At 44.4% G+C, this 27,988-nt stretch overlaps 1 protein-coding gene across 1 annotated transcript; it reads left to right on the top strand.

The window, feature by feature from the left end:
• Nucleotides 1-12: 12 nt before the first annotated feature.
• STPG1 (sperm tail PG-rich repeat containing 1) lies at nucleotides 13-27,988 on the top strand. Its single transcript, XM_081869391.1, has 9 exons — nucleotides 13-122; nucleotides 978-1,112; nucleotides 2,272-2,375; nucleotides 8,173-8,274; nucleotides 11,629-11,802; nucleotides 14,062-14,173; nucleotides 17,095-17,266; nucleotides 20,678-20,868; nucleotides 27,600-27,988. Exons 2-9 carry the CDS (start codon nucleotides 1,037-1,039, stop codon nucleotides 27,674-27,676), a joined length of 1,008 nt encoding a protein of 335 aa, XP_081725517.1. The 5' UTR covers nucleotides 13-122; nucleotides 978-1,036; the 3' UTR covers nucleotides 27,677-27,988.

The following is a 27,988-nucleotide window of genomic DNA, read 5'->3' as shown; positions in this document are numbered from 1 at the left end:
TACTTTTAAGCCACCAAAAGTGACAGGCAAAACGACTGGAGGAGAAAAACAGACTGGGCTCTCCAGTTGCCTAGGCAACAGAGTGTAAACTTCCCCAGGATTCTCCCCTGAGAGCCAGCCAGGTAAGGAGTAACAGGTCCCAACCTGCTTTGTCTTTAGGAATGAGCCAGTCCATGCAGATGATGCATTAGGGCTTTTTAAAAAGTAAAAAATGTATTGATTGTGCCACCGCATAACAAGTTACATTCCAAGCTGTCAGATCTGGTTGGGTGTCACACAAAACAGTAACCTCCTTGTTGCTGTGGCCTGGAAGTATTGTGGGCTAGATGTGTCAGAGGGTACAGCCCAGAGCCAGGGAAACCCAGGCCTGGGGGGGCCACATGTGGCCCTCCAAGGCTCTCCACCTGGCCTTCAGGTCTCTGCCCAGGCCACACTCCCTCCTCAGTCACATCCCTTGCTGGCCTTGCTTTGCACTACCTTGCGTGTTTTTGTCTGTTGAAAGCCAGTGTGGCATAGTGGTTAGAGTGTCAGACTAGGACCTGGGAGGTCAGGGATTCAAATCAACGCTTGCCATGAGGCTCACTAGGTGATTTTGGGCCAGTCACTGTCTCTCAGCTTCAAAAAGTTGTTGTGAGGATCAAATGAGGAGGGGGAGAACCACATGCGCCACCCATGGATTCAGGACAGACAAATGAAAGATCTTCTTCACAAAGTAAAAGCATGGAATTCGCTCCCAAGCGTGATAAGTGATGGCCACCATCTTGGATAGCTTTAAAAGATTATTCGACAAATTCATGGGGGATAGGCTATCAATAGTACCAATATTTTTCTTAATTAACAATAATTGATCAGTCATGTAACCAGTGTTGCAACTCTATCTGTAAGTACCACAAATTCTCTTTTGGTTATGTCATATTATTTAGCTTTTAATGCCTAGAAAAATCTTCTTGATTCAAATTTATATGTTAATGTTTCAGAAACAAGATGGCAAAGCTGATGAGAAGGGAAGTCACCTAGCTTGCAGTAGTGGTGTGACATGGACAATATCTTTGATACGTATCAACTGAATAGAAAAAGCAAAAAGGCTATCTCCCCTGTACTTGAGGCTAAAGGTATTGGATGGAGTCTGAACCATGAATGATGATGATGATTTTATTTGTACCCCACCCATCTGACTGGGTTGCCCCAGCCACTCTGGGCAGCTTCCAACATACAGAAAAACATAATAAAGCATTACACATTAAAAAGCTTCCCTATACAGGGCTGACCTCAGATATCTTCTGAAGGTGTGATGGTATGAGTCAGGAAGGGGAGTTGCAATCTTGAAAGACGTTCTTTGTCAGAGGTAGAGAATCTCAGGCCTGGTGATCAAATGTGGCCCTCCAGTCCTCTCTACCTGGCCCTCAGAACTCTCCACAGGCCACACCCCTACTCATAGGCCACACCTACACCCACAGGCCACACCCCTACTTCACACGCCACATTCCTCATTGGCCCTGCTTCATGCTCTGAGTGCTCCAGCCTGGCTGGAATGAGTCCTTGAACTCATTACGCCTCTTGCTTGCCTGAATGGGGGACAGAGAGGGGTGTGTGTGTCTGTACAAAGATAATATTTATATCCATTGCTCTGTCTGCTTTTGCCACTGGAAGTGCCTACCAGTAGCATGTGGCCCTGGGGCTGAAACAGGCTCTCCATCCTTGCTTGAGTGGCTTCCATCCACCATCCTTTACTGAATGGAGGACCAGGCATGGTGGTGACTGGACATAGGGATGCAACATGGCACAAGAGTCTTTATGCTTTACCTGCTGTTGGTGTTTAGTGTTGTGGGTGAACATATCGGACGACACAGCGATTCTTCAAACAGCTCTTGCTTATTCACAGGCCAGGACAGAACTGAACTGAAGGGCTCAGTCAGCCTGCTTATATAGAGCTCCAGTACCATGTTACTGTAACAACTTTCTAAAACTATCCAATCACTGAAGTCACTTTCGATCCTTCATTTGCATAACTATCTACAGTATCCCCCTGCTGGCCCAGGGTGAGAACTTCAGTACATAACATTTAGAGTTTCCACTTCTTTTATTTGAAAGCTGCTGGGGCCTCAGTTGTTGGGGCCAAAGGACCAGGCAGGAGCAGGAATCTTCAAGAAAGTATGCCACACTTGTAAAAGCATTTTTGATAGTTCCTTTTCTATTACTATCAACTGTCTCTAGTCACTATTCCTCTCTGCATTTGTGTTGCATGATTTTTTTACTGACTTCTTTTTCTAGGCCTGAGCTGTTGTTCCATTCCTTTCAAATTCCAAACCACAGTGATCTCCAATTCCGAACGAAAAGGCTTTAACTCTCAGACCAAGAGATTTCAGTATCCTGAGGTGAGAAACCATATTTTACTAAGTCTGTTCACCTGTTTTTCTCTTAGTAGGGCAGAACCAGGGAGTTCATCTGGGTTCAAATGCACCAGATTAGTTAATCCATCCCATGTAAGCCACATGGTGTCTCTAGGCCTACCTATACTATAGGGTTGCCATATGTCTGGAATTTCCCGGCTGTCGGAAACAACTTTTTGAAATATGGCAACCCTACTATACCATCTATTTATCATTCCATCTATATTCTATATTTCTTCCAAAGAACTCAAGGAGTCATACATGGTTCTCCCTCTCCTTCGTTTATCCTCACATTAACCCTGCAAAGTAGGTAAGGGCAAGAGACAGTGACTGATCCAAGGCCACATAGTGAGCTTAATGGCTGAGTGCAACGAAAACAGGACAAAAAATAACCCTGGAACATCTGTGATATAGAAACTCACAACATACAGGGTCCTGGCAGATGAAATGATCCTATGTAAAGGCCTTGGGGGCAACACTGAAAGGGGAAATTTGCGTCTCTCTGTTATGACCCACTTTGACCAGTAGGCGGAAGCAGAACTTCATAGATAAAAAGGTAAAGGTAAAGGTACCCCTGCCTGTACGGGCCAGTCTTTAGATGGGGAGTGCTAAATCCTTCAGGGGCACTTTGGTTCAAGGAAAAACAATATATAGTATGGAGTAAGTGTGCAGATGACACCTTTTAGCCCATTTGCTTTTTGGAAATGCACATTTTCACACCACTGTTCCCATAGAAAAAAAAGTCACATCTCATGCCATCACGGTTCTTATTGGCCCATCTTGGGGCTAAGCATGCTTCCAGGCAGGTGTTTATTGTAGGATCGGTATTACTAATGTCATGCATGAAATTTTTGGCAGTATCCACACAACATCAGCATCAAAATGTTAGGGGTTTTTTTTTATTTCCCTCTCCCTGCCCACAATTTTATCTAGATTTATCCTTTCTGTGGAAAATCTGAAAAGGTTTGGGAAAGAAATGTTTCCAAGAATCTGTCTGCAATATCTGAATAGCTTGTTTGCAATATTAATCCCCTGACTGGGAGCTCCAGTATTCACAATGTGCAACATGGGGCCTGTTGTCAACTGCTGGTGGTCAACTGCTGGTGTTAGCAACAAACCCTCTCCCTTTCCTTCTGGGTCCTGCACAATCTTCCTCCAGCTATTGCCAGGGACCCAAACAGCTCTCAGTTTCTCCCTTTTCTCCCTTCCCCATCAAGAACTATGCTTCCTCTCAGATCTCCCTTCCAATCGCCAATATATAACAAGCTTCTCATCTGTGCAAATTTATTTTCCATGCCACTGGCGAGCCAACCTGTTGCTAAATTCTCAGAGTAGAAGCCAGAAGGGACAATGCTTGAACCGTCTTCACAGTATGCTCCTTTCTCTTCCTGAGAATTTCCCCCTTCATACAGTAACTCCAGCAGGCAATGAGCCAAGCCACAAGGAATACAAAGGGTTTGGCATACTCTTGATTATCCCTAGAGAACATTTGCTTCTTCACATGTAAGGGGGAGTGTTGCATGCATCCCACCCTTTTTGGGGACTTTTGCAAGAAAGCCAAAGTTGTGTAGAAAAGTCAGTAGCTGCTGGAAAGCATGGAGTAGACTTATTGCTGCGGGGCAGGGGGAATTGGGTGAGCAAGGAAAGTCAGTGGGTTGGTTTGCATGACAAACTATGGGTGCCTCCAGACTGTCACTATTTTCCAGGAGGGATTCAAGCGTATAATGTAAATTTGGATTTGTGCACTTAATGTGGATTAAAACACTCTGGCACTGTAGTATAACAAATCTACTAAAAAGCAAACAAACCCAGGACTATTTGTGGTTTGGAAAGTGAACTATAAATGCACTGGAAAGTGTGGGATGAACAAAGATTAACAGGTAGACTTATAAGCATCCCACAAGCAAATCAGGATGAATGCTCATTGTCATACAACCTCCCAATATACAAATCAGAATGAACGCTCAATAAAGAGTAGACACTGTATTATAACCTCTGAATAAACATTGTGTAGGCAAACCAGGAAGTGTGTCCTAAGGCTTGCCGAGGCCGTGATGAGCTCCTGGAGAGCTGTGCCCTTGAAGGGGCCAGGCATCTCCACCCCACTGTGGCTGTGACCCAGAGCAGTCCCACAGAGATAAGCAACAGCAGCTGGATGTGCTTCACTGTGTTAGGCTATAGATGCTGAACTGATGAGAAGATGCCACGGCATCTCTCTGCCTGACCTGCTGCCCTTGCTAAGCCTCTTGCCACACTGATACCTACCTTCACTTACATACATCATCATCATACAAACATCCCACTCCATAGCAACAAGGAGCTTGGCAAGCACTCTAACTTAAAAAAACCAAAACCCTTCATCATCCCAGTTCATTAAAAACCTGAAAGGTACACTTTTACTGACGCCAAAAAGACGTCAGTGAGGGAGCCAGATAGAAGGAGCCTCACTGGGGAGAGTGTTCCACAGGCGGTGAGCCACAATCAAAAAGGCCCTCTCCCTTGACATCACCCTTCAACGTGCCCTCAAAGAAGGGACCCAGAGAAGGGCATCAGATGATGATCTAAGAGTCTGAGTAGGTTCATTTCAAGCCCTTACTTAATTGTTCCAAACTAGTATTAGTCCCAGGGACACGGGTGGCGCTGAGGTCTAAACCACAGAGCCTAGGGCTTGCCGATCAGAAGGTTGGTGGTTCAAATTCCCGTGACAGGGTGCGCTCCCGTTGCTTGGTCCCAGCTCCTGCCAACCTAGCAGTTCAAAAGCATGTCAAAGTGCAAGTAGATAAATAGGTACCAATCCGGCAGGGAGGTAAACGGTGTTTCTGTGCGCTGCCTCTGGTTCACCAGAAGCAGCTTAGTCATGCTGGCCACATGACCCGGAAGCTGTGCGCCAGCTCCCTTGGCCAATAAAGCGAGATGAGCGCCGCAACCCAGAGTCGCCCGCAACTGGACTTAACGGTCAGGGGTCCCTTTACCTTTTAATATTAGGTCCAGTAGGGGGCCTAATTTGGCCTGCAAGGCCATTCTCCCTGAACAACGCTCACCTGCCCGAGAGGTGTGGGGCAAATAAGTTTATGGCTGCAAAAGGAATAACAAGGAGCCTTTAAATGCCTAGATTGTAGCTGATTCAAGTGGGGGTTGGACTTAACAGGTGGTTGGAGCCAACTTCAAGGCCTACTTTAATTGGTTGGGATCTTCCTCTGCAGTGCGGATTGAACTCAGGGTTCTCTGCAAAGGCAAAATGGATTACCTGATGTCATGGTGATGTCAGGTGATTGACGGATGGCATGCTAAAGTGGCCCAGTGCAGAAGCTCAGAATATGTCCCGCAGAAAAAATTTCCCACTCCACTTTAAGACTCTGCTTGACAACTTCACTGTCGTGCTTGACCCCAAAACCAACAGCTCTGGCCTATCAGGGGATAAACTCAGCTTCTAACAAAGCCCTGTTTGTCATCCATTGCAGATTGAAAGTGGCATCTTAAGACAGCGGGCTCATTTTTGTTTTATTTCATTCTATAAATAGAAAAAAACCACCCAGTACTCACTTCTGGAATGAAAGAAAAGTCGTTCTGGAAGGAGAGTTGAGTCAGGGAGGGGTGCGGCACTTTGAAATAATACACTCTGCCCACATGCTGAAATAATTCAGGCCAAATCAGATGTACAGGTGGGATTAGACATGCAATGGATTTGAGCTCCCCAGGTCTCTCTCTATGTTGCTGAGCAGACACCAGGGAAACTTAATCCTCCATTTTCAACCCGTTTTGCCATGCAACTTGAGACTCCCCATTAAAATGAGATTATTTTGATTTTGAAACAAGCAAAGAAGAGGCTTCTTAGTGTACAGTGACAATTGACAAAAACCAGCAAAACATTTGAGAGGCTTAGCGTATGGGAGGGTAAGTGCTGAATCCACATTATAATGCCATTGTGTGCTTCTCCACCCATGAGGTGACACACATGTCGCACATATTCCTTCCGCTGCTGCGTGGAGGAACAATGCATGCCCTCACTTTGACACTACATGCACGTCAGATTCCTAAGTAGGGCCTGATTCAAGAAATATCCACCAGTTAACTGACTTAAAGCAGTGGATTAAACCAGCATGTATTTGGCGCGTTGACCTATGGTTAAAAGCCTCATTTGTCTTCAAATTATGTCCTGATTATTATTGTTGTTGTTGATTTATTTATCACCTTTATACAACTGTTTCAAGGTAATGTACAATAATGTATAATAATAAAAATTAAACATGTAAACACAAAGAAACAGTACCTATATGTAAAATAAAAGAGACCTGGGAAACCTCGTCAGAAGAAAAATGCCCTCAGCTGTTTTCTGGAAAGTGCAGGTAGCAGGAGCCTGTCATATCTCTTTTATCTCTTATGTATGAAAGCAGGCACCATCTTGGACAAGACAGCTTCTTCACGGCAGACCCAAAACATGTTGCTTGAGGCAAAAGACATGGTGGCCTCCTGTCCCAGTTCCACTGCCAGAAGCCAACTAGACGGACAGCCAAATCTTACTTTTAACACTAGTGATCCTCTACCACACCTGAGGCAGCAAGCCAGATTAGGGGGCCCAGAAGAGGCCACATGGCAACAGAGAAGGGAAAGCTGGCGGCTCAGAAGAAACGTCTATTTGTTATTTATTTATTACGCCATGAAATTTATATACTGCTTGACTGTAAAAAACTTCAGAGAAGGGGCTGCTGCTACTGCCTACCCTTCAGCCCAACTATCTGTGTACACAGGTACACAGAGTATACACTCGGTGAATGTTATGTGTGAACACAGATTCTTAAAAAATACCAGACGCCATATTCTATGGTTTTTCAGAATGCCTGCAGAACCCTGCAAAGTTGAAGGTCCACTAGACTTGCCCATCTTGGCAATTGCTCTAGTACTTCTGCCCTAAATTCATCAATCACCAAGGCTTAAAACATATTTGTTTTAAGCATTTGCTGGTTTTATCTGTATACCAGTGGTTTTCAACCAGTGTGCCGTGGCACCCTGGGGTGCCTTGAATGATGGTGAGGGGCGCAGTGGGCAACGCTGGCCTCTGTCCTTCTTTTCTTCCCTCCTCTGATGCTCTCTTGCAGGCAAATAGTGACTCTGGGGCTGACATGGGGTGCTGGTTGCCAGGAGCTGATGCGGCTTCAGAGTAAGCAAGCAAGCAAGCAGATGACGGAGCCCAGCCATCCAGTCCACTAGCCCTTGGCTGGACAGACAAGTCCCAGGCCCCTGTGGTAAGGTTACCAGATGTCCCTGTTTCCCAGGGACAGTCCCCAGATTTACAAATCAGTCCCCATACAAAATCCATTGAAGTTGAAAAGTGTCCCCGAATTCATTGAAAAAAATCTAGTAACCTTACCCTGTGGGGCAGTGTGAGGAGGCACCTCTCAGCTCAGAGACCAGGGGCGGCTGCCCAGAGAACTCCTAAGGAGAGTGGAGAGGAGAGAGGCTGAGGGAACTCTCCACAAGGGAGAGTGTTCACAAAAGGATGAGAGGCTGCCGGCTCTGCAGGCAACAGGTGACATAACTGGGCTCCTGAGTCCCACAGGGGTGCCGCAGAAAGAATGTAGTTGGTCAAGGGAGCCATGTACTCAAAACAGTTGAAAACCTCTGCTGTATACTGTTTTACATTATTTTATATGAAATACTATTTTCGTTAAGCAGTTAATATTTCTTTTCTAAACAAATAAACAATTTCCTGAGCACTGGCAAAAATAAACCCTGCTGCAGCAGACTCTGCCCTGTCATGATTATGCACTGTGTTCCTTCCCAGAATGAAAATCCAGGTCCAGGATTCTATGATGTAATCGATCAATCAACACTTCTCAACAATGTCTCCCAGTCCCGGAAAGGAACCTGTTTTTTCCCTTCCTTGGTAAGGTTTATACATATTTATGAACAACGGGAAGAAAAAAAAGGCCAGCGTCGAGAAGTTCTTTGAAGCCATTGTCAGTCTTACTGCCAGTGAAGCTTTTAAAATGCTCACACACCTTAGTTTTCCTTTTCTATACTGTTTATGAGCTATAGTAATAATGACGAGTTTACTGTTGTCAGGAATAGACCTGCGATAGCCTGATAAACATTAAGTCATCCACCCAGAGATTGCTGTAATTAAACCTGGATTCCATCCTCCAGTTTACCCTTGGAAGCAAATTCTTTAGAAATTAATGGAACATAATTCATTCAGCAAAGTGTGTTTAGGTAGGTGTTTGTTCCTCCTCTGTTGGACAACTGCCTCTGAGAGATCAAATATGTATTTTTTATGTATATTTTATTTGCACAGACAACACATTCTCAAAACCCGAACACTTTGGCCATAGGCAGGGTTGATTTGGGGGGCCATGTGTATTCACTAAGGTCAAAATCCCATAAAGTCTATGTAGGTGGCCCCCACATGGCTCAGGTGAGTGGCTCAGAACTCCTGGAAGCTATTTAAAGGCAGTGTTTGGTTTTATGACAAGTTCTTATTTTATTCTCTGGTTTATTTTTATATACACTGCTTAGAAATGCCACTAATTAAGTGGTATAATGGCCTCAAATAAATAAACAATGTCTACTTCTGTTGTGGCAACAACAGTAAATGAAAAGAGCTATCTATCAATCTATTGCAGCAGAAACTGCAGTTGGTTCAGAATACAGCAACCAGATTGCTTTATGATATTAGCCCAGCAGGGAACATATAACACCAATTTTGCATGATCTTCATTCATCAGTTGTTTGCTTACAAGCTAAATTCAAGTTGCTGGTGCTTACCTTTAAAGTCTTTTGTGGCCTATGCCTGGGATGCCTGAGGTCTTTTTCCATATATGCCTTTCCCCAATCACTAAGATCCAGCACTGGAAATACTTTGCAAATCCATTATCTATTCAGATGATGGCCAATTCACAACAGACTTTCTCAACTGTAGTGTTGACCAGGCATCCTGAAACTTGGCCCTCCAGATGTTTTGGGACTACAACTCCCACCATCCCTAGCTAACAGGACCAGTGGCCAGGGATGGTGGGAATTGTAGTCCCAAAACATCTGGAGGCCCAAGTTTGGGGGTGCCTGGTGTTGACTCTGGCCCATTTAAATGTATCATAAAGCCCTACACTTTCTGGCTTTGTGTATTTTACTGATTGCTGCACAGTATTTTCCTGCTTTGTTTTATTTATAAAATGTATATTTTTGCATGGTTTTTTTAAAAATTGCTGTTCCTCACGTTAAAGCTGATGACTCTCAGAGCTGGTTTTCAAGTTTTTGAATAAAATTATACATTGTGAACTTACTTCCCCGTTCTCATTGTGGAGAGAGTCTTGGGCACAGATAGGCACATTGTCAGAGGCATTATGACACTGAATGCCAGTTGCTGGGAATCCCAGGTGAGGAGAGTGCGGTTGTGCATTTTTATTATCTCAACAAGCCTTACAATAAGCCTGTGAAGAAGACCTGTATCCCCAGGGCCGTCGTTAGCAGATGCGGCGCCGGGGTGCAAATATCTGCTCAGCATCCCCAAATTACCACGGATAGTGGGGGGGGGGGGAAGCTGCGTACTGCCAGCCATGGGGGGGGGCGCAACCCTCCCCCATGCCGCTGCGGGAACGCAATCCCCGCAGAGGCTTGGGAAGGAAGCTGCGTGCCCGCCAGCCATATAGTTGGTGGGGCGCAGCTTCCATCCTAAGCCTCTGCAGGGATCTCTCTCCTCCTGTGGAGGCTTGGGAGGCAAGCTTTATGCCCGCCAGCCATATGGTTGACGGGGCGCAGCTGGCGGGTGTGCAGGGGAAGGGGAAGCCGCTGGCAAAGCCGTGCAGCTCCCGCTCACTGGGGCACCCCTGAGAGGCTGGCGCCCTGGCGCAACGCACCACTAAGCCCTATGGGAAAGACGGCTCTGTGACATACTACATGTGAGGGGCTGTGGTATGATATAAATGAGCGACTTCCCCAGCTTGTACCTCATGCTTTAAACCCATTCAGTATGTCATTTTGTTTACATTTTGAGAGCACTTTACCTCAGTTTAACATGGTTAATATTCTTATGAATGCAATGACAACTCACATTTACCTCACCACAGAGATGATATGTTCAATCTTTGACACAGATGTGGTAAATATAAGCTGTCACCCAAATAGGACATTATTACTCATGCTCCTAAGAAAAAGTGACTACGTGAAAATGATGGGAGAAATCAGTCTCTGATTATTATACTACATCAGATAGAAGCATAGGAGTTGGCCCTAACTGGGTGGGAATTTCTTGTTAAGATGCCGATCTGGTGATTAATGGGTGTAGGCCAAGGATAACCAATCTGTGACTGGGGAGCTGCAGAAAACCCCCAAGCACTTCAAGGGTGTATCTTGGGCAATTCAAGAAAGAGACAGATTAATACCAAGACTCTCTTTTGGATCCTTCCCTTTCTCTCTCCCTCTGGTTTATGATTGAAATGGGAAGACGTGGGAGAAAATGGTGGCAGCAGTGAAAAATTGGGTGGTAGAGATTCCAGGCTGAGAATCAATGGGATTTATGGGCTATATTGAATAGAACTGAGCTCTAAAGCTTTTCCTAAAAGATAGTTAAGCTTTTACAAATATAATTTATCAAATATTGATTTCATTTGGAGTGAACTTCATATAAAATACAGATGGGTTTGGCAATGTGGAGGTAATGACACCTTTTCAGGCAAGAAGATGTCACCTTCAAAAACCACCTATCTAGGATGTTTTTCACCACAGCAGATGGTCTTTCATGACCACCATACAGTGGTACCTTGGGTTAAGAACTTAATTCATTCTGGAGGTTTGTTCTTAACCTGAAACTGTTCTTAACCTGAGGTACCACTTTAACTAATGGGGTCTCCTGATGCCGCCACACGATTTCTGTTCTCATCCTGAGGCAAAGTTCTTAACCTGAGGTACTATTTCTGGGTTAGCGGAGTCTGTAACCTGAAGCGTTTGTAACCTGAAGTACCACTGTATTTCCAAGATGGCAGCTGGCTCCTAGAATGGCTGGCTTTCTAGTGTTCATTTGCTTCCGATATTTATATACCATTTTCAACAACTTCTTCTCAAAGAGCTTTATGCATGTCAACAATATTTTCAGAGCAGGTTGCAAACTCAACAGCATCTAATTCCTGAAAAATCTGAATGATATGGCTGTTTAAAGACCATCTCTACGTTCCCAAGTCATCCCATCTCACTCCCCCCCCCCGGATTATCAGCAGTGTAAACCAAATTCCATTTCTTTCCTTTCCAGGATACACGCATTGCTCGCCAGAGAATCCACAACTATCCTGCTGCAAATGCCTACAACCTCCCACCTACCCTGATTTCCAAGCGAGACTTTAGCCTGGGGTATTCCAGTATGTTTCAGCAACCAATTGCCAGGAAGATTTCAAAAAGATCCACTCCAGCCCCCAACCAATATAATGTAAGATGATCTAGAGATTGGAAAAGGGGAGGTCAGCAGTACAGATTAATACATTTTTTAATGGGTAGGGCTGCAGCTAATGGGGAACGGTCATAGTTCAGTGATCGAAGGCCTCAGGTTTGATCCCTGGCATTGACAGGTAAAGCTGCCGGCCAGTACGGGCAATACTAAGCGGAATGTACCAATAGTCTAATTTAGAATACCACAGTTTCATATATTCCACCTGGCAAAATAGGAAAAGATATTGAAGAGTATTTCTTGTTTTGCCCTGATGCTTTTCTCCCACTGATTATTCACACGTTTCCTTCAAAATCCGTTCATTTGTTCTGACCAGTGGTCTTTCACAAAAAAATAATTGCATGGACCCAAGAATATTCAGATGAACCTTGCTGTAGGATTTGCATCAGTAGCCACAAAATAAAAAATAAAGAGCAGCAGTTGTTTTAAAACAACTTGGACTAGGACCTGGGAGACCAGAGATCTAATCCCCACTTAGCCGTGAAGCTCACTAGGTGACCTTGAGCCAGTCATTCTCTTTCAGTGTTATTGTGAGAATAAAATGGAGAGGAGAGGAGAGGGAAGAACTACTGTATTTTCTGGCGTATAAGACTACTTTTTAACTCAGGAAAATCTTCTCAAAAGTCAGGGGTCGTCTTATTCGCCGGCTACAGCAACAGCTCCTGCAGCAACTCCCCACCAAAGGATAAAATGACAGCAAATTAAATCAGAGGACACCAAGCTCTCTAGATGAAGCAGAAATACGCTTGAAAATTGGCCCCAGAAGCCCCCGGCCACTGGGAAGTGGAGCGGATTTCTGAGCTGGACTGGAGACTGGTTTTTTTAATTTTTATTTGGTGTGCGTTGGAAGAGGGGTAGTCTTATATGGCGAGTATATCCCAAACTCTATATTTTAACTGGAAAAATTGGGGGGTCGTCTTATACGCCCAGTCGTCTTATACGCTGGAAAATACGGTATGTACACCACCTTGGTGGAAAGGTGGGATATAAATGTCATAAATAAAAAGCGAAGCAAATGCTTGGTTGGCCTTTATGTGCCCTGTGAAACTCTTAGGCAATTGTCTGACTAGTAGTAGCATTAATTCGTCAGCGTACAGGGAGTTAACATCAAGCACATTTTCCTTTTGCCCCCTACTTTGCAGATCACTATTACAGTCTGTCATCCACACCCAAATAAGAACATTAGGTTGTATTTAATACAGTTTAAATAGGACTTCTCCTGAGAAGAACGTTCCTGAGTTAATCGCTAACCCGTGATTTACACTAACCCATGAGATAATGCACGCATTTGGAGAAGCCAAACAGGAAATGATCCATTCACAAGGCAGACAGGCTGAATAATTTATGGCCACGGGGAAGGGAGGCTGATGGAAAGAAACCAAGGGCCCAAGTTTATTGTCTGCACAGCAGGCTAATTTCACAAATATTTATTCATCTCTTCATTTATTTTAGTGGGTTTATAAACTGCTTCATGGCCAGAGGCTGCTAAAATAGTATACAAGATTAAAATGGGATCAAACACTAAACCCAATTTTTTAAAGCAAGAAAAGAATTTCAACAAAACTCTAAAAACAATAAAAATAATGTCTGTTGTTACTGTTATTGTTGCTGCTGTTATATGCTTGATTCTGTTCCAGAATACTGTAAAACAACTGATTTTACAACTGAGTTGTATTTACAGGAGCCATTTCTATCAGCATGTGCTAAAGAGATAAGTACCGTATTTTTCGCTCTATATGACGCACCAGACCATAAGACGCACCTAGTTTTTGGAGGAGGAAAACAAGAAAAAAAAGATTTTGAATCTCAGAAGCCAGAACAGCAAGAGGGATCGCTGCGCAACGAAAGCAGCAATCCCTCTTGCTGTTCTGGCTTCAGCGATAGCTGTGCAGCCTGCATTCGCTCCTTAAGATGCACACACATTTCCCCTTACTTTTTAGGAGGGAAAAAGTGAGTCTTATAGAGCAAAAAATACGGTATGTCATCACGGGTGGGTAATCACTTGCTAGGCCAGGTGGCTTCTGAAATGTACTTTAGAGTAGCATCATTCATGCACCATTCACAAGCCACATTTGACCCATGTGCTGGAATAGTTTAGGATTGGTGACTGCATCGCAAATGTCCTTGCGTTGAAAGTAGGTAGACTTAAACACCAGTATTTATTTGGGTGTTGGTTTGTTTTTTAACTAAAGTGACTGCTGGAAAGTGAGTTCATTGCAAAACCCTTACTTTCATCCGCAGGTCTCGGTGGACCTCAGCAACAAAAGCCGCAACACTGGTGCCAAGTCAGTGTTTTCATCCAAAACAAAACGAGCACTGGCAATCGGTAGCAAGGAGCATGTGCCTTCTCCCTGTAAGTTGGGCTGGGGGAGCCTCTTTTGACCCAAAGGCCAAATTCAAATATGGTCAACCTCCCAAGGGCCACCATCCTAATGGTGGGCGGGGCCAAATGTGGGAGTGGGCAGGGCCAGATGTGGGCAGGACCCAAGATAAAGTAAGATAAAGTAAGATGACACCCAGTGCAGTAAATAAATTTTTTTTTAAAGAAAAACAATGCCCTTCAGTAAAACAAATTAAAACATCTACAATACCTTCTGAGTGTCCAGCTTTCTTCTCCTTTTCACCTCACCTCTTGTGAATAAAAGCCTCTCTGTCTGACAATCATGCCTTGCCACATCGCTTCTCAATTTATGATCCTCAATGCTCACAGCCAGTAATTCAGACCTCTCCCCCTTACAGTGCATGCAGTCATGGCATTTTGTCCTTTCAAAAGAACTTTTAAAAAATTATAGCACCAAAAGGCAGAGGGCCTTCTCGGTAGTGGCACCCGCCCTGTGGAACGCCCTCCCTCCCATCAGACGTCAAGGAAATAAACAACTATTTGACGTTTAGAGGACATCTGAAGGCAGCCCTGTTTAGGGAAGTTTTAATGTTTGATGTTTTATAATCTTTTTAATATTATGTTGGGAGCCACCCAGAGTGGCTGGGTAGGCCCAGCCAAATGGGTGGAGTATAAGTACTAAATTATTATTATTATTATTATTATTATTAATCAAATGCTTAGTGATAGGAAGAAGCAAAGTTGTTCCCCATTGCCAGCTTTCCAGGTGTATATGCCCAGATTTTACAAAAAGATATTACTTGCTCACCTGTTCACACATCATTTGTGACATATCAGTGACCTTAAAAGGGATGGGTGGGAAGAAACGACTTTCTTCCACTTTGCAAATGTTTTCCTACTAGAAAGCCTGGAGGTAATTTTTACTGTGCAGTCTATTTACAAACCTGAGCTTCAGGAAAGGGCAATCAAAATGATTGAGGGGTTGGAGAAACTCCTTTATTTAGTTTCGTTTTGTAAAATATATACACCACTTGATTATAAAACAACCCCTCAAAGCGGCTTGCAAAAAGATAACAATAAAATTATCGAGAAAAATTTACAGTAGTTAAAATACTAAGGTCGAAATTCACACCAACTTTCTAAGCACCTGGGTAGGCTTGTCTAAACAAGAATGTTTTTAGCAGGCACCGAAAACAATACATCGAAGACCCCTGCTTGATAACAATAGGCAGGGAGTTTCAAAGCGTAGCTGCTGCCCACATGACTGAGTATTTACAAATGAGGAACAGGTATTATGTGGCACCTGTAGCAGTGCCAATTCTGCCAGTTGAAGCAGCCGAGTGGGCATATGTGGGGTAAGGTGGTCTTTTAGGTAAAATAGTCTTGTATATGGGCCTTATATACCAATAGTAACGCCTTGAACTTGACTCAGTAGCAAATCAGCACCCAAGTGCAGATCTCTGAGCACAGGTGTACCATGCTGACAAGGCCTCAGTCCTGCCAGCAATTGTGCTGCAGCAGTCTGCACTAACTGCAGCTTCCAGATCAGGTGTGAGGGAAGCCCTACATTTAAGGCATTTTATTTGAGAAAACAAGAGGCGACATGATAGGAGTATATAGAATTATGCATAGCATGAAGAAAGCAGATAGAGAAAAGTCCCCGCCTGCCCACACAGTCATAATACTAGAATTTGTGGATATCTTAATGAAGCTGAATGTTGGAAGATTTGAGAAAGATAAAAGGAAGTGCTTCTTTCACAGTGATAGTTAAACAATGGAACTTGCTTCCAAAGGAGGCAGTGATAGCCACCAACTTTAAAAGAGAATCGGATAATTTGAAGGAGGAGAAGGCTCTCAGTGGCTACTAGCCCCAGCTGGAGGCACTAATGCTTTCGAATACCAGTTGCTATAAGCCATGGGGCGTGGGGTGTGCTTATAGACTCAGGTCCTGCTAGCCAGTTTCCTACAGGAATCTGGGTGGTCACTGTGAGAACAGGATGGGCCATAGGCCTGATCCACCAGGCTCTTATGAACTGAAATAGTACTCTGAATAAGACAGGCATGCTCTCCTGCTTCTGAAGGGCAGGATTGGCAGATTGGTACCTCTGGTTACGAACTTAATTAGTTCCGGAGGTCCGTTCTTAACCTGAAACCATTCTTAACCTGAGGTACCACTTTAGCTAATGGGGCCTCCTGCTGCCGCTGTGCCGCCACCATGCGATTTCTGTTCTCATCCTGAGGTAAAGTTCTTAACCCGAGGTACTACTTCCGGGTTAGCGGAGTCTGTAACCCGAAATGTTTGTAACCCAAGGTACCACTGTATTTTCTATTCCAAAGGGGAGGGAGGAACTACCGTATTTCTCACTCTATAAGACGCACCAGACCATAAGACGCACCTAGTTTTTGGAGGAGGAAAACAAGAAAAAAATATATTCTGAATCCCAGAAGCCAGAACAGCAAGAGGGATTGCTGCGCAGCGATCCCTCTTGTTGTTCTGGCTTCTGGGATAGCTGCGCAGCCTGCATTCGCTCCATAAGACGCACACACATTTCCCCTTACTTTTTAGGAGGGAAAAAGTGCATCTTATAGAGCGAAAAATATGGTAATTCCTCCTCTCCTTTCATTCATTTCATTCCTCTCTTGTTCCAAGTAACAGACTCTCATGCACCAATTTCATTCCACTGCAGCTAAAATGTAAGACTCGGCTGTGTACATAACATTCATTTAATGTGCAATTTCCCCCTCCCCAAAAGAATTCTGGGAACTGTAGTTTAGCTCACAGAGCTGCAATTCCCATCTCCTTTAACAAACTATAGTTCCCAGAATTCCTGATTAGGGATGCATTTTTAATGTGGTTTAAATGTATGTTGTGTGTTCAGCCTTAGTTTGGGTGTCGGCCTTTTCAAACTCCTTCCTTTCTTTTAAAAATCTAGGTCATTACCGAGTAAAGGATTCCTTCATACGACAGGCACCTACGGTGCTGGTGTCCTGCTTCAGATCCAAAACAAGTCGCGAAACCAAGACGGAGACGCTGAGCCCGGGGCCAGCAGCCTATCAGCAGCCAGCTGGCATCCCAGTCACGCCATCCAGGAAGTTCCCCGGCCTGTGAGTTCTCAGCAACTGCACTTTAAAAGGAATTTGTTTTGAGTCACCCAGCTCCCTTTCTTAAGTAGGGAAGATGTGCTTGTGATCAGAAATGATAAAGAAGGAAAAGAAGAAGACAGACCAATAGACAATTCCAAGCCCCAACTTGCTTAAGAAGCAGGGGCTCTCTTCATCAGACTATATGGTGGAGCAGGGGAAAGTCATTTGGGTTGTTGATTGCCTTAAGAAGCAATGCAGCTTGCAAGCCTTCATAAGTGATTTAGGGTGAGGAAGGGCTGTTCCTCAGCGGTAGAGCCCATGATTTGCATGCAGAAGTTCCAGGGTTCAATCTCTGGCATCTGCAGCTGAGAAATGCCCTTGTCTGAAACCTAGAACCAATGCCAGCCAGTACTAAGCTAAGCGGGCTCATGATCTAACTCAATACAAGGCTAGGTAGCATAGGGACCTGCCTTTTCTGTTGTGAATTCATTTGTTTAAGCTGTTTTAGCCCACCTGTTCTCAGGGCAGCCAGCACATCTAAAGGTTCTTCCCTGCTTCTTTTATCCTCACATCAGCCCATTTATGAGCCAGTCGTCACTCATCATCTCTGCTTAATTCTCAAATAAGAGAGATGTGTCAGTCAGGCTTTTAGTGTTATGACACCACCCCTTTGGAGTTCCCTCCCCTTGAATATTTGAAAGGTGCCGGCTCTGTTGTCCTTTTGGCGCCTACTCAAGACCTTTCTTTTTCAACAACCTTTGCAAAACAGAGATCTTCCCCAGTCTGCATGTACATTGGGATTGTTTCTGGGTGTTTGGATTGTTCTGTTGTGTGTGTGTGTGTGTGTGTGTGTGTGTGTGTGTGTGTGTGTGTTTTTGCCAGTTTGCCACCTGGACTCCTTAAGGAGAAAGGGCAGAATATAAATTGAACAAACAAACAAGCAAAGCTAAAGAGACCCAGAGAGACTACAGCCACACATAGCCTGAGTGTCTGGTATTAAGCTGAAAGCTGTGATTGGCTGTTGTGCTCAGTGGAGCAGATAAGAAGAGTGTTGCTCTATACCTCATCTCTATAGTAAACAGCAGTTGTTGGAGTTGCACCAGTTCAATTTAATAACTGGAAGAGGTGAAATGGACTGCATTGGGGCTGGGCCCCTTTGGACCGGGCACCACCCAGGAAGCCCTAAACCCAGAGGTGTTGGCTTGATGGTGGCTCTTCCTGGAAGGGCATTCTGCACACTTGCAGAAGTACCTTCTCTATTACTGCTGCAACTGTTTCTGGACCAAAGGAGCAAAAGGATTGTGGAGACATCTTTTGGAAGCCCTAGCCTGAATTTTGCATTCACCAATTAAGTTCGGCAATTCATTTCAGCCTTCTGTTTAATAATATGTAGGAAGCTCCCCACTTTTCCCTGCATACACAGTCCTTCCTCCCCCATACCTGCCCCAAGGTCTGGTAACTCTATCAGTCAGTTACTCAACTAAGCCAATTTTATGGTGACCATCCTGTAAACAGCAAAGTCAGTTTGTTGGAGATAAGATTAAGATCTACCCCTTAAATTCTTGCCCATTACTGCTCATATCTTCCCCTTCCCCCATCCCCGTGCAAGCCTGGAGCTCTCTGCACACGGTCAGGGGGTATCTTTACTACATCTCATGCCGTTTTAATGCAGGCTTTGTGGAGGAAGAGGGAGGGGGAGCTGGTGCTGGGTAGTGTGCAATAAACCTCAGTGACTAGGGAAGAAGTAAATCAAACCTGACGGGCAAAGAACATCCATCTATGCTGGCAGAAAATACCAGAACTATCAGCATTTAGAGGCCAATCCAACTCCCATTTATGTCAAGGTGATTAATGTGTCCAAGGCCAGAGCTACAGCTGGTGCAGAGCCACTGACTACAGCACCAGTTTGTTCCAGATGAGCACCCTTAGATTTTAATGAGCTTTTTCCAGCATATTCTCAGACGCAGCCCCCAAACCCTTTAAGGTGCAGAGGTTCGATGGCACACAGAATATGAAAAGCTGGGGTATCCTTTAGGGAAGGTGACAAGGTGGAACACCACCGCACCGCCATGTTTGGGATCACATGCAATTATTTGTCGGGAGCCATTGATCAAAATGAGCCCATTACCCTTCTTTGGGTGTTTAAATTCTTACCTGCGGAGGGATGCAGGGCTACTTGCTCCAGCCTCTCCAGTCCTCCTCCTTGAGCTGGAACGTCTGCAGAGGGGGCTGTATAATGGGGGACTGTCAGAAGATTGATTAGAATGTGCCGGCAGTCCGTGCTATAACTGGAAACCCTGAATTTCACTGTGTTTTCTGATTCACAGGAGTACAGCATTCAGCTGAAGGCGCTTGCAACTCACGCCAGGGATGATGGCTAGCCATTGGCACTGCTAGGGTGGGAGCCAAGGAGCCCAACAGTAGGGGGAGCAAGAGCCAATGGCAGATGGAGCCAGCTCACCCTCTTCCCTGCTGAAGGCTACTAGGGGCAATAGGGAGACTAAGGGGGAAGCTGACAAACAGTTATAAGTAGGCACATAGGGGGCTGGCTGTGGGCAGAGTGGGGTTGGTGGGACAGTGGCCCATTTGCCCTTATGGACCAGCCTCCCCCGTTTCACATCTTTTTGCTCAGTGTGGGAAGGTTGGGAGTGGAGGGCGCAGTATGAATGGCCACACATTCACTCTGTAGAAACTACTTAAGAAAGCCTGAAGAGGGCTGGAGAGTCTGGCCTAACCCTCCCACTTCCTTCTTCCTTCTTGCTTCAGGCACAGTCAGAAGCCCTTCGCTCTCTGGCCACCTCACAGTGAATGGCGAAATGAGCCCATGTACCAGGCAGACATGTCAAACCCCTTAATAAACAAAAGAAAAGAAATAAGGAACGGCTGCTCTGTACTAATAAACAACTTGGCTGCTACAGTTGTAGCAAGTCATAACAAAGGTGGGAAGGATTCCCTGTACACTGGAGAAACCCAAGGTTCCTCAATTTAGAGGTTCCTCAGTTGAGAGCAAGGGTGGGGCACTGATTCTTATCTCCCCTAACTGCTCCCCGCCCCACCAGCAGGCCAAGTCTGATAGGTGAGTCGAGCCATCCATCTGTCAACCAGATGATGTCACAACAATGCCAGGTGTTCTGCTTTTGTCTATGCACAGCACAGCACTCTACAAATCCTGACAATCAGCTGGTTGTCGGTGCTTGCAAAGTGGGGTGCACAGGACTTTGTAGGTACCGCCAATCAGCTGATCACCATGGTTTGCAAACCCCTTTTTGGCCCAGATGCACTTTTACCTACCCTGCACCTGATGTCGTATATGAATTTGGGGATGCAGCGGGGTGTGCCTTGGCCAAACTGGCCTTGCAGGCTGAATGGGAAGGCCTAGCTGAAATCAAAGCCAAAATCAGTTTGGACAGAGTCTACGATTCTTTCTTACAGGCGAAAGTATGGCTTGAACTTCTCAGCCCCAGCTGCCCCTCGCCCCAAAACGCCCCCTGCACCTGGGCCTGGCCAGTATGAAATAGTAGACTATGAGAGTCCTTCCAAGCATTATATCTCCAGTGCCGTCTTCGTCTCAAACACAGGCCGTTGGGCAGGTGATAAATCCCACGAAGACATACCTGGCCCAGGTAAGCATGTTGTTGCTGCAAAAAGGTGTTGTGCTTCTTCATTTAACAATAATTATAATGTATAACTATATTTTGGAAAGCTGTTTTGTGTCAGTTTGCTGTGCATTTGGACACCTTTAATCGTAACCAAATTTTGCATAATCGTTCTTGAGAACAAGGAGCAGGTTTCTTTCTAACTTTGGATGCCATTTTAAATCAAGATGATGGACTGATTTTAACCACTGATTTCAAAACTGCACTGATTTGGAAGTTCCTTAGAATTCCTGAGCAGCAGCAGGCATGAGGCTGCTGATGCTTTAATAAGACTGCCATCCTCACCTCACTTGCTCAAAAGAGTAACTATTACTGGGCACCCTGGGTTTCGTACTGAGCAAGCATGTTTTTATACTGGTGCTCCACAAGTCCAAGCTTAGCATACAGCAGCCGCATTCAGATGTTACAATGGGTTGGGATAAAACAGCAAACTGTTGTGTGCCACAATCCAGAAACAGAAGCTTCTAAGCCCCCCCTCCCCCTGTGTTTCCAATATCAAAACTTGGTGGGGTGTTACGTCAAATGCAGGCAGGAAGGGAGATTCCAGTCTGTTGCTATTTTCAGGTGAGATTCAGTCACATACTGGCAAATTCAGGGTGCTCAATTAAAGTTTATTTGTCTCTCTTGCACAACAAAACCCTTTACTTTATGACAGGCAAATGCACCAGAAAGTCGCTTGGCACAACATTGTCTAACTTCTCAAACAAATCAGAATTAATACTTGATAAATAGCTGACACTGTGTAACCTTCCCACAAGCTTTGTGCAAAAAACAACAACCCCAGGATGAATACTAAAAAATAATAATAGATATAATCCGAAAGTGACCATAGATTACTAACGTCTTGTTTTGTCCTCAGCAATGGACATTTTGCAAAACAGATAGTTGCACCCAGCATACAACACTGAAAGTAATGGGCATGTTTTAGTCATAATTTCAATGGGTCTGCTCTGAGAATGGCTAATGTTGGATGCAACCCAGAGGCTGACTTCCTTGCGATGCATAGGGAGCTACCATAGGTGGCCAATTTGGGGATGTCCCCTGACCCATGGGGTTGCATGACAGATCAGACCACAGAGGCACAATCCATCAGACTCTTGCCCTCGTCCGTTCATTTCAGTGGGGCTTGTGCAGGTTAAGAGCATAAGAAGAGACTGGCTGCTGGATCAGGCCAAAAGGGGCCCATCTAGTCCAGCATCCTGTTCTCACAGTGCTCAGTCAGATACCTGTGGGAGAAACTGAGAGCAACAGCACTCTCCCTTTGTGTGATTCCAAGCAACTGGCCTTCAGAGGCTTACTCCCTCCAACAGTTAGAACAAAGCCATTGTAGCCGAATATCCACTGACAGCTATGTCCTCCCTCCATCGTCCAAGGCAGATAGCGCTCCAGTGTTCATGTGAGTCTCAGGGGGTGCTGTTTGGATTTTGCACCTCAGCACCAAAATGCTTCAAGCATTCCCAAACAAAGCCCCGAATCCTTTACCGCTTCGCTGCATATGGTGTCATTCAGCGATTGGATCCTTCGTATATTGCAAGGGATTCTGGGAGTGTGTGTAGATCTTCATCCTTTAAAAAGTGGGGCGGGAGGAGGCAATCTTCCGTTTGGAATGAGGGGAAGTTCTTGCTCTGAAAAGCTAAGTGCATTGGCCAGAGCTGGGAACAAGTGAGAAATAAGGGGGTTGGGTAGCCTAAGAAAATGGAAACCACAAGAATCCAATGGTAGTGAACTGGGAGGATTATGCTTGCTGGATGAAAATAATGAAAACAGCCCAGCCTGTTTCAATTAAAATCTTCCTCAGGGGCACTGGGATCTTATGTTCCTTTCCTTCAAAGAGATTTCTTGTGAGAATCTTTGTCTGAAAGAATCTCTCTGTCTCTGCCTCTCTCTCTCTCTCTCTCTCTCTCTGGAATGAGACTACATTTAAATCACATGGTTCCCCTTCCGCTCAAAAGAATCCTAGGAACTGTAGTTCCCACACACAGACCTACAATTCCCAGCACCCGTAACAGACTACTATTTCCACAGTTCTTTAGAGCAGTGTTTCCCAACCTTGTGTCTCCAGCTGTTTTTGAACTACAACTCCCATCATCCCTGACTAGCAAGACCAGTGGCAAGGGATGATGGGAATTGTAGTCCAAAAACAGCTGGAGGCACAAGGTTGGGAAACACTGCTTTAGAGGGCAGTCAAGAGCTTTAAATAGATCGTGTGTATGCAGCCTGAGACTCTGCTATTTTGACTCCAGCTTGCAGGAGGTTCAGTCCAGTGCCCCCCCCCTTTATAAGCAAGTAATTGCCATCTGTACGTCACCAGATGTAATAGCCTATGATGGAACAAAAGAACAAAACAAAAACACCGGCTTCCAGGAGTTGCGTAACGAATCATCTTTGGGAAACCATCATTCAGCTCCTTGTCTTGCCACCACAGGGTTTACTTGGTTGTTCTTAAATTAATGGCATCTTTTAAAAATTCTTGTGATGAGATAGAAAGGGCGGACAGTGCGTCAGAAAGGAAAGGAGGATGACAAGTGCTGATTCTTAAGCCCTGTAATGGTTGACTTGCCCAGCTGGGAAGTGACTTTAATAGCTAGCTTTGCATCTTGTCATCTGTCCCAAAACTATATTCATATTTATTTGTTTTAGGGCTTTTTTAAAAAAATAATTCTTTGAGATTTCTATCCCGCCCTGACAACAGAAGATCAAGGCAGGCGACAGCCTTTTAAGCCTTTTTAGAATAAAATACTAACCAACACCCCCTCAACACACACACACACACACACACACACACTCTTAAGAGTTTGGGAGGCCATAGGTTATTTCCTTCTAACCCCTGAATCCAGCAAGTGTTAAAATACAGGATAACCCAGGCTAACTTCCTGTGTTGAGGTGATTGCAACAAATGGCAATAAAAAGTCAACAATAAAACCTAGTTCAGTATGTGCTGTAAATTTAATTTGGGAAGGAATGTCTTAATCTTTATTGAGGTCCTGTGTCCCGAAAATATGGGCAGGCTTAGAAAGGTATGAAGGTAGGTTATATTTTAGAAAAAACGTGATTTTCTTTTTTCATTGGTGCAGTAAAGTTTATCTGTGAAAATAGAAAGCAACAACATTAAGTAGAAAGTATTTCCTTCCTTTTCAACAGCTGGCTTCTCCACTTACCCTTTTTCTGTTTTGCTTTGTGTGTGAGCATCATGTTAGCAGTGTAGTGTGGTAGTTAGGGTGTCAGACTAGCAATGAAACTCAGTGGGTGACTTTGGGCCAGTCAGTCTAACCTACCTCACATAGTTGTTGTGTGGTTGTTGTGGTGGTGTGGGAGGGAGAGAACGATGTGTGAGGAAAATGAAATATGTGAACCCCTGTGAACTGACGTGTGTGGGTGAACAACAAAAAGAAATGGCTGGGTGCCTGGATTCAAAATGTGCGGCTTTTACACACAGATCCCCAGTAGCAGAGTATTAAGATCACAAAATTAAGCATCAATATAGCAAATAGGTTGTTAAACCCTCTTTACCCTGTTCAGCTGCACACTGTGGCTGACCTCTTTCTACCCCTCCTACAAACAGTAGACCCCACACTGCTAAGTAAGTTTAAAATGATTTACTTACAGATTCAAGGTGTCAGTCATGCATTGTTCCATGAAGCAGCAAGGATAATAAAGGCAACATATTTTTGGGTGGAAAATACAGAATTTCATTCCAAATACATGCTGTAAGCTCAGGAGCAAGCTTACACACATCCTGTTTCATTGGTTATATGCAGCTGAGAGAAAGGAAGTAGAAAGGCTATACATAACTGAGTCTATCTAGCATGCAACTCTGCTGTCCTTAACTCCTTCATATACTAACTAGCAGTCCTGCATAGATATGTTTGATTGCAATCTCCCACAAGAACCATATATGCTGTATTGAGCTCCTTGCAGGAAATGTAGGATATAAGTGTAAAATCAAAATTAAATACCTTTCAGAGGGATTGTTGTGCTTTATTAAAGTCTTGTTTGGACGAACAGCTGTAAATCAGCTTTCTGCTTTGCATTCTTAGCAGGTGCTAGTGTGAAGAGTCTCTTAAAAGCCAACCTCCTCTTTTCCATTAAAAAACCTCCAGAGAATTCTGAATGTGTGAGCAGACCATCTCATGGGGCAAAATGCTCAACACAATAGAGGGTGACAGAAACCTCACTGCAGTCCATGACAGTTACAGCCCATGAGTTGTAACATTATCTTTCCGTCAGTGACTGGGGCTTATTGGAGTAAATAAGCAATACAAGAAATATGAACCTAAGCCCCTCTGACAGATTAATGTAGAGCTTGAAACGTAAACAATAGCAATTTTACCCATTATTTACAGTAGGTAATAATGATTCATTGGTAGGATTTGTACCTCTACTGAGTAGTTGAATTGTCAAAGCAGAAAAAGTATTCCCATGCATTATCAGAACTGCAGCCCACGAGTTCTTTCATAGGTAACAAGATGCAAAGGATAAAACTCCCGTTCTTCCAATCTGGGTTGCTTCCACGCTAGCTCTTTGCTCTGGAATCACCATCTTTTGTTGAATCACTTTGTGCAGAGAATCCAGACAACATTGTAAAATAGTTGCATGCCATTGTTTTCTGTGTTGACCCCCTGTTCTTTTCCATACTTGGCTTGTACAGGTATATAGCAGTTTAAAAATTGCAGCACCATACCAACCTGTGTGAACTGGCTATTGAGGCTTTTAAGGTCTACTGTGCTTTTAATTAAAAGCTTCCTCCTAGTGGTTTCTATCTTGTTTTGTTCATTGTTGCTGGAAGATCAGTGATTAATTTCCCCTTTAATTAGCCAGCATCTTTCTGCAGTTCAAAGGGTTTTTAATAGCTATTTCCTTTCATTATTTTCCCACTTTTCTTTCTTTTATTGTGAAATATTGCCATTTCACTATAAAAAACAGAAAACAATTCAGAGAAACCAGTAATGAAAGCCACTTCCCCATGTAATTAGAACCTAATTAACCACTACTCTCCCAGTCACATTGAACAGGAAGCAGTAAAACAGGCAGAAAAGAAGAAACTTTAAATTAACATTGCATTTAATCAGACTTATGTCCCTCCAGCCCAGTACTGTCTACTCTGGCTGGCAGAAGTGCTCCAAGGCCAAAAGTCAGAGTTATACATTCTGAAGCATACCTAGGCTCCCAGCCCATTACTTGCCTCTCCATTAGGGTGGCTACTTTCACTAAGCCCAAAAGATAAGAGGACAGATTATTTATTTATTTATTTATTTATAGCCCGCCTTTCCCCTCAGAACTGTCTCAGATTAGTGTTTTTGCACCTTGGCAGCAGTGGAAAATGCTGGACCAATTTTTTTTCCACACTTCAGTCAATAGGAGGAGTTGTGATCTGCAATTTGATTCTGGTTTGGTGGTGAGAATATACATGAAAAATTATGCCATTTCAAGAGGACCTGTTTTACTTCTCCCTCCCAGTCACTCATTTTCTCTCTCCCTTTTTCTTGCTACTCTCTCATTCATCCCCCTTTCTATTCAGCTGCTCAGGTGCCAATGTAGAAAATCGCATAGAGCTGAAAGGGGGAAGGAGGAGTCACTCTTCCAAGTTCCTCCTTCAGGTCTATGTACTTTTCAAGGGGGTAAACACCCTGGTCCTGTCCTGACAAAAGGGGCAGTGAGTGGGGGCAGGGACAGAGACAAGGTTGTGTTTATCCTCAAGTACAGTGGTACCTTGGAAGTTGAACGGAATCCATTCCGGAAGTCCATTCCACTTCCAAAACATTCGGAAGCCACAGAAGCTGCGTTGGACGTTTGGGTTCCAAAGAACGTTCGCAAACCAGAACACTCACTTCTGGGCTTGCAGCGTTCAGGAGCCAAAATGTTCGAATTGCAAGGCATTTGTGAACCAAGGTACAACTATATACCATTGCACCCACACAATGCACCATGGACATATCCCTGATATAGAGATGAACAAGCTGGGAAAGATTCATCTGCTAAATGTCTGTGAGCCAGGCTGCTATTAAAAGAATAGGAGCCAGGTTAGTTAGCAAAGCAGATGATTCTAATCCTTATTTGCGCTTGCAGTGGGGGCTGCTAGCTCTGGCGGGGCTCCTGTGCTTTGAACGGCATAGAAGGCAGGAATTCAGCAGACAAAGCTCATCCTGACATGCACAGGCATCTGGTCAATGGCACAGGAGCCCCACCGGGGGGGGGGGGGAGTTGGCAACCCAACACCTAGCTGTATTTCTTCTTCTGTGCTACCTGTTGAAGAAGGCCCAGGAGCCTTGGCCCCCCTGGCATCTGCTCAACCTAGCAAAATATTTGTTTGGATTTGCAAGGAAAGGTAAGAATAAAACTCACCTAGCTGGGTATGTGTGGTAGTACAGTGGTACCTTGAGTTAAGTACTTAATTCATTCCGGAGGTCCGTTCTTAACCTGAAACTGTTCTTAACCTGAAGCATCACTTTAGCTAATGGGGCCTCCCTCTGCCATTGCGCCGCCGCTGCACGATTTCTGTTCTCATCCTGAAGCAAAGTTCTTAACCTGAAGCACTATTTCTGGGTTAGCGGAGTCTGTAACCTGAAGCGTATGTAACCTGAAGTGTATGTAACCTGAGGTACCACTGTACAAGAGTGCACTTCATGCAAAAACGTAAAACCCACCTTCTGAGTCCTGAGAGTCAACCTGACATCTTTTATGTCTGTTTCTCCTTCTAGGGGCATACAACATCCCCGTACCACAAAAGCAATCCTTCATCTACAACACCACCAATAAATGGGTGCCGGTATTGTAAAGCAGAGGATCCCACAGTGTCGGTTTGCCAAGCGCTCTTATTTGCAAGTGCTGCATTTCTCTGTTTTGTTTTGTTTTAAAAAAGAACAAATGAATTTTGCATTCACTTGCCTGTGAACAAGACATGATACCCACCTGTTTGAAATCCTGTATTTCCTGGGGGGGGGGGAGTGGGGCCTGAGTCTCTCCTGTTTCGCAAACATGACAGAAGATGAGTTTTGGATATAGAGAATGGATGTCGTTTCATTGTTGGCTTTTGGTGGACAGTGGATTGTTCATGCCAATATTTATTTATAAAAATTAAGAAGCCTGA

This window comes from Podarcis erhardii (assembly GCF_964252035.2).
Source record: "Podarcis erhardii genome assembly, chromosome: 7".
Lineage (NCBI taxonomy): Eukaryota > Metazoa > Chordata > Lepidosauria > Squamata > Lacertidae > Podarcis > Podarcis erhardii.
The sequence above is the reverse complement of the archived record's forward strand: the minus strand, read 5'-3'. Positions and strand labels throughout refer to the sequence as shown.